This window comes from Gobius niger (genome assembly GCF_951799975.1).
Source record: "Gobius niger genome assembly, chromosome: 7".
In the NCBI taxonomy this organism is placed as follows: domain Eukaryota; kingdom Metazoa; phylum Chordata; class Actinopteri; order Gobiiformes; family Gobiidae; genus Gobius; species Gobius niger.
The window spans coordinates 10,426,024-10,439,112 of NC_136858.1; the positions used below are offsets into that span (position 1 = coordinate 10,426,024).

Sequence of the window (13,089 nt, forward strand, 5' to 3'; positions counted from 1 at the left end):
AACAAATCAGGTACACTTAAATAAATTTGACTAGACTGGAGTTTATGTCCATTAAAAATACTTAGCCTAGTCTTTCCCATAAAGCAATATCATGCTTTTACTGTTTTAATAACTATGCATAAATGCTGATTAAATAAAGGCTGACTTTTCATATGTTCTGAACCAGCAGTATAAAACAATACAAGTTTTTTCTTTTCAGAATAACCCCAATCTTTTGCACCCATCTGACTCACATTCCGAAGAGTCTGCCAGGGAGAGTTCACATAAAGATGTGCTGGGTGAGCAGGGCGCCCTCTGGGTCGGAGCACAGAAGCCCGGTGCCGCTGTGGCTCAGTAGCGCACACATGATCCTGTGGGTCAGAGCAGCGCGCTTCCGGGAGGAGCAGACATCTGTGATCTGTTTCCAGTCGTCTACTGTGGAGCCACTGTCTGCCAAGATGGACGCCTCCAACACACCTGAGCACATGGAACAGGTTCACAAGCTCTTCTGTATTTATGCGCGGTTAGAATGTACCTTGTTTTTTTTTTACTAACTATTAAAAAACGGTACTACTGGTATAGAGAAAATGAGACAACAAATATTTCAGTGTAGGTATCGTAAAAAGTATCGTTCAGGTATCAGTATTGTTAAAGTACTCGCACCTTTTGTGTTGTTGATAAAAAAAATCTGGCGCAGGTTCTTGATTGGATGCGGTTAAGGGTTTTGAATGGAGTGTTCAAGATTCATCAGGTCAAACAGATAAGAGAGGAAGCACTAAAGCACCTCTCCTATCACCTCTCCTTCCCTAAAATACCTCAGAGATAGCACTTATCTCAAGAGTTCTCTGCAGTGAAGTGTCGGAGACTGTGTGTAGCGCACCTTGTCCTTTCGTGATCAATGAGTCCAGGAGCTGCAGGGCGCACTCCTGAAGCTGAGGCTCAGACGACAGCAGGGCGGCGCAGACCACGCCCAAAGGCAACATGGCGGCCCCACTCTCAGCGCTGGTCAGCCGCTGCAGCAGCGACAGGCTGGGGGAGTGACACAGCACCCACATGTAGTCCTCTGAGCGAGACAAGAGACCGGACGGAATATCATTGCAAAACAGAGTTACGAGTAAAGATAGATTTATCACACAAGGAATAGTCACTAAATATATCAACAGGTTTCAGAATACTGTAGAAATAATTAAATAAGTTATGTACATGTAATAATACATGTTCAGGGGCAAATTAAAGACTGGATCATCAAATTTGTAAACATTTTGAGGCATTTTTAAAGGGACTGGATGCAAGTTGGTCATTTTATACTCACTACTGCCACCTCAGGCCATAAGTGTAACTGCACCTTCTATATCAAGCTCGTGATATCTTTTTGAGTGACAGTGCAGGATTTTAGAGGCAGTTGTGGTGAATAGGTCTGGGCTCATTCTACACATTAGGACATGGCTGGAACATGTAAGGGGAGGAAAATACTTAATTTTAACATTTTTAAACTCCCTATAGTCCCTTTAAGGTCACAACCCCCATGTTGAAGACCCCTGTAGACATTTAGTGAACACCAGGTTTAAGAAAACTTTCTGGTACAAGGCCCACATTAGTTGCCAGTGGGTTGGGCCCGTTGCATTTTGGGGTAGCTTTAAACATTCTCCTCTGTGGCCTCTGTGGACAGAATGTAGCATAGCAACATGATGCTAGCTTCCTAGGGTAATGACTGTTTCCTTTCTGTGTTTTATTGCTGCGTCTTGTTGAAATAAATATATTTTTAAATATTAAATAACTATTTGTTATAAGTTTGACATAAACTCTGATATTATCGAGAACAAAAGCCAACAGCGGATTCATCTTTTAAGAAACTTAACTCTTTTAGTGTGTCTCAGCCTGTCATTTTTATTGTTCCTACTTTAAGAGCCTTTTAACCTTCTGTTTTATTTGTTGCTTTGAGAATTTGTCGGTCAAAGATAAAAACAGCTTGAACAACATAGTGACGATCAGCTCGAATATAACTGCTATTCAGATGTCGAGCTTAGATTCCTTGTGTAGCAGGTGGTCCGGAAAGCTCTGACCACATACTAAGGCACGGCACAATCTGGCCCCAGCTAGATATTCAAACTGCCATTGATCTCCTAAACTCAGGAGAAAGCAGTAATTGAGTTTTTCAACTGACTACTGTTCTCTGCTGCGTCATGCACCTTATTACAGAGGTTGTGTTTTGTTGTTGCCGACTATTGGCAGACAGATAACAACAATGTTCTTGTTTGGTTGTTGATTGATGTTATGGATTTTTATGTTTTTATTCTTAAAAGGTGGCAACTGCAAACTTAATTGCCCTCCTAGCATAAATAAAGTTTTCTGAATCTGAAACCAGTAACATTCAGTTACTACGTCCTGTAGTTTTTCACAAGGGTCCATTAGACTCAAGTTCAAATATATATTTCAAAAAGAAGCTGTATAAATGTGGCCAGTATTGCACATATGGAACAGGAACGCTTAGTATCAGAGTGAACCAGCATTCCTCTGGGACAGACCTGCGGTGAGCTCCTCACAGCTCCTCATCAGCTCCACAGACGACTGGGTCAGTCCTCTCCTGCACATGCTCAGAGCCGCCTTCCTGTGCGCTCCACAGGCCTGGTAGTTTACAGCGGCCATGGCCAGTAACATGTCAGTGTGGTACACAGACACATTCGTCTGAGCATGTTCAGTCAGGACGTCTCCCAGACGCTCCGAGTACATCAGTCTGAAAGGATCACCAGCGTTAATGAGCTGCTTTACACTGTGGAAGTCAGATGTTCAGTATGTTGAGTGTTTACTTGTGGAAGTGGAGCGCGTGGGTCAGGAGCCTCCAGTCGCCCTGCTCAAGGGCACACTGGACCCCCTCACAGGACACAGCCTGTGGGAGCCTGTGGCCGCCTGGGAGGGTCATGAGCAGAGAGTGGAAGAGGAGCAGGAGGGGAGGGGGCGAGCCTGGAGGTCCCTGCACAGCTGTGGGAGGAGGATTAACTGTACACATAATACACACAGGACTTGACATGAACACTATACAGGTTTATACAGGTTTATACAGGCAGAAGCAACTCAAATGTTATACTGTTTAATGTCATATACCGTGCCAAATACTATAGATACAAGGGGTGTGGCCTTGCCAAGGGGGAAGAAAACCCCTCATGGGGATCAAATGTTTTCACTCTTTTTAGCTGTTTTGTGGAGGACTATTAACATGTTTATCACACACCAACAAAGTCAAGACAAAATCTGGTCCATATGGAGCAAATTGTTCAGTAGAAGCAAAAAACTGTTGTTAGCATTGCTTTGCTAGTGTTAGGATTGTCTGTTTTTGAAGTATTTATGGGCTGATGAACCACTTTGCTCCCCTCCATGTCTCTGCATCTTTATTTAGTAGAGAAATATATTCAGAATTCAGCATTTGTTAAAGGTGAGTAATGGTGGAGAAATTGGAGAAAGTTCTTTTTTTTCTCTTCTTTTCATACTGTATATGGGCAATTCCAAAGATGCCAAAACTGCAGCTGAATGTTTTAGACCATCATTTTGGTATTTTCTGAACTTATACAGTAAACATTGTTGAGCGATATCATCAATTGGCAAGAAATTTAGATTTAATGCCAGTTTGAATTCAATGTAATGCTTTTAAGGCCTTGTTTTTATCACATTTCATTAAATGACTTTTGAATGTTTTTGAATGCCCCGCGGAAACCCTGCAATAACCAGCCACATGTGGAATATGTTCCTTTTGGAAGTAGTCACTTTGACCTTTTGGGTTTTACAAATTCGTTTAATAATTGTAGGCATGAAACCAAATTGAACACATTCTGTTTTAGAGTGCCACGTCCATGCCCAGGCTAAGACATTTCTTTTTCACTTTTAACTGTGTACATTATAGTTATACACAAAAACACCACTGACGTAATTGTGGCAAGTCAAATCTCTTGCTAGAACAGTGGCCAGTCAGCAAAGACATGTGTGAAAGCAAAGACATGAGTATTGCTCAGTGCACCTTTGAACATGTGGACAGTGGGGAGGTTCCTCAGAAGTCCATGAGGGCTGTGGGCCGCATGCCGGGCGGCTTCTTCATACAGGCCCGACTCCAACAGCTCTACAAACCTGTGGAGGTAAACACAACGCACTTACTCCTCTTTTACAGGTACATGCTGTGAATTTAGCCTCGTTTTGATCCTGATTTTTGTTGTGACACCACACTGATACGGTTTAGTAAAGTAATATTGTCATTGCAATATTCAAGACAATTCATTAATATCTAAAAATAATAGGTAGGTCCCTAGAAAAGCTAATCTGTAGAATGTCGACAGAGCCAATCAGAGCGGCTAACTGAGCGACCAACACTTTGCTAATGTGAGGAGGCTAGCTCAGCACTAGCTTAGCTGCAGAATACTGCACTTCTGTGAACAGTATCATGTAAAACTGATGACTCTAAAGATGTTTAGTCTTAGCCTGACATCAATAAAGAAGTTGTAGTAATTTGATCTTATGTCAGATAGCGTCCTTTGTGCTTAATGCTTAGTCACTGCTAGCTCTTGTAGCTCATGCTAATCGTTCTGAAGTCCTGGTTGGATATTAAAAAAAACTTTTGCATCAGTTTCAGTGGACTCTTTTAGAATTGGACTTTTCTCATTTTCCACATTCATAAATCTAAAGAACACGTAAATGTGTTTTTTCCTCCATTTTGTGGAAACCCTCCTCCTGGAAACCCTGCTCCTGCGGCATGTTTGATTCAGCCTTCATCACGCAGAGTGACACTAGTCATAAGTCCCGCCTCCGCTTGAAGCTGCTTCACCCAGCTTCCTTTCCAGACTACTCTCCTGCTAAATAGAGGACAGTTGTCTGGCTGAACAGGCTGCACATTTGTTTTTCCTAGGATAGTTAGTACACAGTATACAAACTATACAAACCTAGGGTAACCGATTAGGGTTAAATGTCTGTGTAGTAGGCTCTCAGTCGTACAGGAGGACAGAGAGGTTACAATAGATATCTAAAGAAAAAACCTTGGTTTGATAGAGGAGTCAAAGAAGAAATTTTTGTGAAGAAGGAGAATCCATCCATGAACAGGAATGGCAGACTCAGGTAGGTAATTAGCAGTGATCAGCTGTGATTAATGTCGTTCAGGCTGAAACTCAGGTGTGGGTTAGGTCGTTAGGACTTAGAACTACAAAGACTCATAACTTCAACGATGTTTACTGGTGAGAGGAGCTGTTATTAGAGGGGAGAGACTGAGCCAACCTAATCTCTTCCCAGTGGTCTTTATCTGGGCTGCGGGCTAAGCTGAACCTTAGTGTGCTGACGAAGCCTTTTGGATGAGAGGAAAAACATTCTACACTTCAACTACAGAGTCCAGAAGATGACTCAAGAACCTTCATGGAAGACAATCAGGGTTAGGTTTGGGGTTAGGGTTATCCTATTCCAAGGATATTTTTCATCCAACTATCCTAGGTGAAAAAAGTTTATTGTTAATGTACCACGTGTGTCCAGCACCTGTCCAGGTAATCAGTGAGGTACTCAGACTCGTCCACTCCGGTCGGCTCTTCACTTTCCAGCAGCTCCGTGTCTATGCTCACCAGGTCGTCCTCTGTTACTGAAAAACATGCAAATTCTATGTTTCTATTTGTCACAACAGGAACAACAGGTGATAAAACCAACATGAGCATAAAGTAAATAAAGTGTGTGTTAGTGTGTCCTCCTACTGTTTCCTGCGACGTGTGTGACCTCCTCCAGAACAGAAGTGAGAAGCTCTTCCAGCGGAGTGCTCTGTCCCCCCTCCCGCCAGCAGCATAGACGGTCATGCACACTCCGGAGACGCTTGTATCTGCAAACGCACTGCCAAAAGTCATCAAATATGGAGAGGACCTCAGTCTGAAAGAGTCCGGTCCCAGTTATGTAAAGGGAGAGCGTTCCTCATAAAATACCAAACAAAAACTGCAACTGAGCAGAAAGAAAAATGTAATGTGTGAAGAAATGGACTGATACAGTATTAATGGCATTAAAGGTTTTATGTTGCTACGTCACACGAGAAACTGAAATACTGTGGCTAACTCCCTGCAGGACAATGCAATGTTAAAGAAATTCCATACATGCAAACAAAAACTCAGTAAACGTCTGAGAGGTACATTTATAAACACAGTCTCGTACGAGGTATTCACGTCTTGTGTAAGGCTGGGTACCGTTACATTTTTTTAGAAACCAGTACTTTAACAATACTTGATTTACTATACCAATACCTGAACGATACTTTTTCCGATACCTATATTAAATTATAATCTAGAACAGGGCTGTCAAACTCATTTTGGGTCGCGGGCCGCATATAATAGAGAACATTTTTCCAATAAATGAAAAAAAAAATGAAAACAAGCTGTGATTTGGTCAAAGCCCCAACTTGACAGCAGCTTCATTAATAACAACGACTTACACTTGTAAGCTGTTATTGAAGCCACAGCCGCCCTGGGGCAGACTGTCCATTAACCACATGGCTATAATGTGTTAATATCCTGAGCTCTTATTATGTCAGTGCCCTCTGCTGGACACGTGTGGATCTCTTTACTTTTTTTTCCTTTAATGCCCCCTAGTGGCTAGAATGAGCATTCTGGTTATTCTTTAAAAATTCATAACTCCGCACAGGAATGGGCTACAGACTTACTTTTCTTTTTGACATACTCTGGAATTTATGCTCAACCGGGCCAGATTAGGCCCATGGGTCATATGTTTGACACCCCTGATCTAGAATCATAAAACAGAACAATAATGTGTGGAGATCTGCAAATGGGTTCATCTTCGATGTCAAGATATGTGTGAAAAATGGGGAATAATTGGGAGAAAATTGGGAGAAAGTGTGGCAAAAATAAGTTAAAAATTCGAAAAAATAATAATAATTGGTCAAAAATGGGGAAACAATGGTGAATAAATTGGATAAAAAATGGGGGGGGGGGGGGGGGGAATGAGCTGCCCAGCTCATTTTTTATTAAGAAGACAATGAGAAAACTATAACCTTTAGCAAAACATGATTTTTGAGGCTATTTGAGGCGCTTTAATTAAAACCACAACACCTCTTGACATCAGCAGGTGGAACGACACATCAACATGATTAAAAAAAAGTTTCTGTAGGTCATGTACTTGTGATTAAAACATATTTGTAAATAACATCTCCTCACAGGAGTTTGAGCCGCCTGTTGTCCGCCTCCATGTGATCTCTCCTCTGCTCCTTGGCGAGCCGCTCTGCGTTTAACCTGATTTTGACCTCCACGGACACGCAGCCGCTCTTTTCATCGAGCAGAGCAGCTCTTTGGCACCGCAGCCGCTCCAGATGTTTATCTAGAAGCTCCGGATCCACTGACTCAGCCACTGTCAGCCCTGATGTGACAAAACGCCAAAGGGAACACGCCTTGTAAGCCTCAGCAGATGCGCATCAGAATAGCTGCGGTTACAGAAGTCACATGTTGAACTACCTGGTATCCACGCGCTCTGTTCTCTCAGCAGATTCTGCTCGTCAATCTCTTGCTGAAGTTTGGCATTTTCTTTATGCAAAACAGACATCCTGCAATGCAAAATACATAGAATAAAGGCAATGAGGTTCTTAACTTTTTCAAGATGGTTTACAAATGATAGCAAGCATTTTTTTTTACTGAGACAAACCAAATTACCCGCCTGCATCACCGGCTGAACAATCTTGTCCGACAAATGTATACAAAGGGCTTAGAAACATTTTTCAGACGATTCTTTTCCTTTTCTTTCCAATATTTAACCTCTTACTTCCCGCCTTAACCGAGCACATTTTCTTCAATTCGGCTTCACCCAAATCTAAAAGACTGGAGATTACAGCCAGAATAGTGCCTCATTTGAAAGCTAAGACCTGCACAACATAACATAACTTTGTCGCGTTGTGACCGCTTTTTTGTCACATTTTGTAAGTGTTTTTGTCGTGTTTTCAGTTTTTTGTTGTTGTATTGTGGTCACTATTTCATCGCATTTTTTGCACCTTTTTGTTGCTCTTTTGCCATGTTTTGGAAGTGTTTTTTCTGTGTTCTGGTCTTTTTTAATCACTTTTTAGTTTGTAGGTTTTTGTTGCTTTTTTATAACTGAATCAAAATCCTTTTGACAATGTGACTGGGATCTGGAGTTTAAAAATAGGTTTTGGCTCTATTTTAAAAAGCTCTAGTCTATGACCCACCGCTCCCTCAGGCTGGCAGCTCGACTCCGACAGGTTTCAATGGAGAGAGGTTTTAAAGATGAGGCCTTCAGAGTCCGCTGGACATCTCGGACCTCCTCCTGCTTCTGACCGATGGCCCTAACAATGTCATCATACTCAGTCTTTACACTCAGCAGGACTCTCTTGTAGGAGGAAGAAGAGCGCGCAATCACCTGGAAAACAGCGATAGAAAGGAGTTTAAATCAGATCTCAAATTGCCCTCACTACAAAACATGTATTGCATGTATTGTGAATTATCAGACCCCTGTGCTTTTTTGTTGTTGTTTTGTCTAATAGATTGTTTATTTGAACATGAACATGTTGCATCTATGTGTAAGATGATTTTGCTTGAAAATGAGCATATTGTAGTAAATTGTATAACTTTGCACTGATGTTAATTTTTTTAGTTTTTTTTAAAGCATGTATTGCTGAATAGTTTGCTTGTTTTTAGTCAATTTGGTTCAATGGAGAATGATTTGTGGACTTACTTTTACCTGTTTTTAATGATGAAAGTTATTTTGTTAAATAAAACGAGCGTGTATGATGCTACGTTTTTTTTTTAGTATTATACAATTCGATATTTTCATTTAGTTAGTCCTAAGGCATAATAAAATAAATTCAAATTAAAAATTAATAAAACGTTCTGCTTAATATATCCACAACAAACCATGGAGACAAAAAGCACAAACATTTAAAGTATTTTTTGAACCACATTTGACCTACCTTGTTGAACACGGAGCGGTAGAGGACGTAGCGCAGCTCACTGGGGCCCTCTTCTGGACACCTGAGGTACCGCCTCTCGTGTTCGATGAAGCCGTGCAGAGATTTTAGAAACTTCTCTTCGCGCTCATCCTCCAGTATCTCAGGCGTTAAAACACGTTCTCCTTTTCGCAAAGCCGTGTGGGACTTTCTCGCACTAGCTGGCATTATTTTCGCTGATGTTGACATTACTCCTTTTAGCTTTTATCAGCTCCGTTCATTCGCCCTGTCTCTCCGACTTCGGTCACTGTGGTTGCTAGGGGTTACCAAGCGCTTCTTGGTCTTTTGTAAGCATTTTTATTTTATTTTGCTAAGTAATATATTTTCAAAATTTAAAGATGTAAAATAACAGATAGATCAATACAAATTTAGAAACATCTTAAAATATATATGTTCATCATCATATATTAATTTTCATAAAATTCTAAATAGTGCAAATATACCTAATTTTATAGTTTAATAAGATAATAATATAAGGCGCGTGTAGTGTGAATAAATGAATAAACAAAGAAATAACGTATTTTAATAACTTTATTTAAACAGGCACAGCTATAGCCGCCTAACCCGTGCAAACCCCCATAGAAAACCCCGTTGCTCCGCTGGAAAGTCCTCTTTCCATGGTCCGCCATTAGGTGCACACCGGTGGTAAGTTTGGCTCTATGTAAAATAAGAATATTTAGGTCAAATAAACTCTTTTGACTGGCCTTTTCTGTATAAACTTGAAGATTAAGGGTTTGTGCATGTCTCCCGTGTAGGTGGATTGAACGCCAGAATGCAGATTTTCGTGAAAACCCTCACGGGGAAGACTATAACCCTCGAGGTGGGTAGCGGTGCTGTGATGGAGCTGGAAATGTGGGGCCACTGGAGTGCAGATAGTTTAGACTTTATCCTGCTTATATTTACACATAAATACACACAAATCTACTATTCATGACGCTTCTGGAAGATCAATAACATACAATGACCCTGTAATAAGCGCGTGAACACGTAAATACAATGATAATACACTCGTGGTCTCCGGGTAGAGCTAATCGGCTACAGCTAGGCTAACCTCTGTATCCGCAATGCTACACGTGTGACACTCAAGTCAAAATAGAAAGACTATTTGACCTGCTCCAGCCCTGTACTCATATTTGGTAACTGAAAAGCTAACTTGTGGATGTGTATATGAAAACTGTCACCAAAAGTCACCCTGACGTGTGTCCTCTTCCTCTGCACAGGTTGAGCCTTCAGATACTATTGAAAATGTCAAGGCCAAAATCCAAGACAAAGAGGGTAAAGTCTTCTAACTCTCTTTAACCTGTGAGTGGATAATTGTGTGCATCTTCACAACACTGACCATCTCGCTGGGTTGTTGTGCAGGTATCCCCCCTGATCAGCAGAGGTTGATCTTCGCTGGTAAGCAGCTGGAAGATGGGCGCACCCTGTCAGACTACAACATCCAGAAGGTAAGAGGGACATGGCTAATGTGGAATGTGCTGACAATAGTCCTGTCTGTGCATTGTAGATGTAGCAACTTGTATTATGGGGTTTGCTTCTGTATCACGGTTTACACATCACAAAAGGCAGAATAAATGCTCAAAGCGATACGTAGATAGCAGATTGGGCCCTTACATTGTGAACAAGTCATTTAAATATTTGGAACAATATCTTAATTTGATCAGTGTTCCTGTTGTTGCCAAAGTCGAACTGCTTCCACGTGTTTGCTGCTCTGTATGTGGCTTGTTTAACTGTCGATACTGTTAATAAGTCAGCGTTAATGCCAATTTACATATAAAGCAAATAGACAGTCGTTGCATACAGAACAGTTTGCTGACAGCCTGGTGAATCTGGCATGAAACAAGACTTCAGTCTCTTCAGAGTTGTCTCTTGTAACAAAGATTCATTTTATTTTGAAATCTTCTACAGTGTTTAAGCACTCGGACATGTTGGCAAATAAATTGTGTATAACATGAAGTTGTCACAAGACATGACACTGTCATGACCTAGATTAGCAATTTGTGCAATAAGTCAAAGATTTGCAAGATTTCATTTTTTAATCTTCTGTTTTAATATTATTTTGATGCAATACTGATGTAGATTTTCTTCAGCGTTAACCCTACTTTATATGTAAAAAAATTCATCAAATGGACCAAAAGTTAAAAAGAGAACATTTTGTTGACAGGAATCTACTCTTCACTTGGTGCTGAGGCTGCGCGGTGGTGCCAAAAAGAGAAAGAAGAAGTCTTACACCACCCCCAAGAAGAACAAGCACAAGAGGAAGAAGGTCAAGCTCGCTGTGCTCAAGTACTACAAGGTAATGCTCCAACCTTCAGGAATATAGATTTCATCAAGCACACAGGAGATTTGTGTTTCCGTGTTTATTCAACTTTGTTTTGTGTCCAGGTGGATGAGAACGGTAAAATCCACCGACTGAGGCGCGAGTGCCCGGCTGATGAGTGCGGAGCTGGAGTGTTCATGGCCAGCCACTTCGACCGCCACTACTGCGGCAAGTGCTGCCTCACCTACTGCTTCAACAAGCCCGAGGACAAGTGAGCGGCTGCAAGACGTTTAATAAAGAAAATGTTTGACTAAAGTCTGTGTTTGTGGCTAATGTTTTTATGAGTGACACTAGATGGGGAAAATCTTTACATTAACTTTACATTTAATTCACTGCAGCTAAAATGTGGATTCATTTGAATTTAATCAAACCTGGTAAGTTGAATCATTTCCAGGGGAGTGTTGGCCCCAGAGGAGAGCCTATTGTACATATTTTTAGTATATACCATGTAGATTTTCATTTACGACTTTAATGGAGAAATTGGTCTGGTTCAAATGAAACATTCAGTGTAGTGGAAAGTCTTTGTGTAAAACCACTTTAAAATGGATCTAGAAACGACAGTCCTGCTGTTGTGTAGGTTATAAATACGGCATTGTCAAATGAATTGCGCTAAAAATCAACCCTGTCCTGCCCGATCATTTGTGCAGTTTACCTTTGAGACTGATACCCATGTACTGCATACTACTGGTATAAATCTGCACTATATAGTCATGAAAAAACACTAGTCAAAAGCTCTACCTGCAGGGCTGGGGTCACCAGCGCGTGGTCCAGCGACCAAAGTAAGTGAACTCCCATCCTGCTCTTACATTTAAAGCATGACTAATCCTAGTTTTCTTTTCATGGAAAAAGTTCCCTGCCTTTTGTCATAACTGATGACCCTGCTCCCAGTATTTAGAAATGTGTCGTGCAAAGATGTTGAAGAAAATCTATATCCTTCCTGCAGTTATGATTTGTTAAATGGAGATGTTGCTGTGGAGGAGGTGAAAGTCATTGAAAAGATTATACCACATAAAGCTGTCGGAGTGGATGGATTGTCTAATGAGGTTCTTAGAAGTTCTAAGTTGTTGAATCCTCTGTTCAGGTTGTTTAAACATTGCTTTCATTGTGGTGTTATTCTATCAGGATGGTATAAATCTATTATAAGGTCTTTTCCCAAGTCCTCGCACGCTGACCCTAGAGTTCCTCTCAATTATAGAGGCATAAGTTTGTTAAGCACAGTTTACAAGGTGTTTTCTGCTATTCTGAATCTGAATGTATAGAAGTGAATCAAATACTGGTGGATGAGCAGAATGGATTCACAAAAGGCAGAGCATGCATAGACCACATCTATGTTCTGTCTTCTGTTCGAGCACGAATACAGGAAGGCAAAGGTACCCTTTTATGTTTTGTTTTCAAAAAAGCTTTAGATTGGAACAGAGACCTTTAGGAATATAAGCTCCATAAGTTTGGTATTGGCCGTGGCAATTTCTATAAATCCATTGAAGCTCTGTAAAAGCAGCCTGTGTGCAGGTGAACGATTTGAGGACAGATTGTACTTCTAGTCAGGAGAGCTAAGCTGAGAATAGATATTGAACATTTGAATCTCAGCATTTTGTTGTACGCTGAATGATGATACTGTTTTGGTTGCAGAGAATGAAATTAATTAGCAACATTTTTTTTAGATATCTTGAATGATTGGTTTACTAAATGTGTTAAGACCTAAATAGTTAACTTTAGAAAGCCTTATGTTTATCACAGTGAGTATCAGTATTGGTCAAACATGGTTGATGTATTATAAGTATGTTGGTTTTGTTTTTCATGGCAATATGATTGTTTCTGATAGGTA

General features: G+C 40.8%; 2 protein-coding genes across 2 annotated transcripts; one reads left to right on the forward strand and one right to left on the reverse strand.

Moving 5' to 3' along the window:
* Window positions 1-259: 259 nt before the first annotated feature.
* On the reverse strand, window positions 260-9,112 carry LOC306965127 (clathrin heavy chain linker domain-containing protein 1-like; the record flags this gene model as incomplete). The annotated part of the gene is made up of 11 exons (XM_079559369.1): window positions 260-456; window positions 860-1,042; window positions 2,505-2,713; window positions 2,787-2,976; window positions 3,989-4,095; window positions 5,482-5,581; window positions 5,691-5,812; window positions 7,152-7,350; window positions 7,446-7,534; window positions 8,168-8,358; window positions 8,909-9,112. 11 exons carry the CDS (start codon window positions 9,110-9,112, stop codon window positions 260-262), a joined length of 1,791 nt encoding a protein of 596 aa, XP_079415495.1.
* A 404-nt stretch (window positions 9,113-9,516) lies between these two features.
* On the forward strand, window positions 9,517-11,519 carry rps27a (ribosomal protein S27a). The gene is made up of 6 exons (XM_079559991.1): window positions 9,517-9,589; window positions 9,700-9,764; window positions 10,165-10,219; window positions 10,307-10,392; window positions 11,109-11,240; window positions 11,330-11,519. Exons 2-6 carry the CDS (start codon window positions 9,717-9,719, stop codon window positions 11,477-11,479), a joined length of 471 nt encoding a protein of 156 aa, XP_079416117.1. The 5' UTR covers window positions 9,517-9,589; window positions 9,700-9,716; the 3' UTR covers window positions 11,480-11,519.
* The last annotated feature ends 1,570 nt before the right edge of the window (window positions 11,520-13,089 follow it).

Coding starts and splice junctions, on each gene's coding strand:
- rps27a (XM_079559991.1), top strand. CDS start 9,717: ATGCAGATTTTCGTGAAAACCCTCACGGGGAAGACTATAACCCTCGAG. Junction 9,765..10,164: donor GGAAGACTATAACCCTCGAG/GTGGGTAGCGGT, acceptor TCCTCTGCACAG/GTTGAGCCTTCAGATACTAT. Junction 10,393..11,108: donor CAGACTACAACATCCAGAAG/GTAAGAGGGACA, acceptor TTTTGTTGACAG/GAATCTACTCTTCACTTGGT.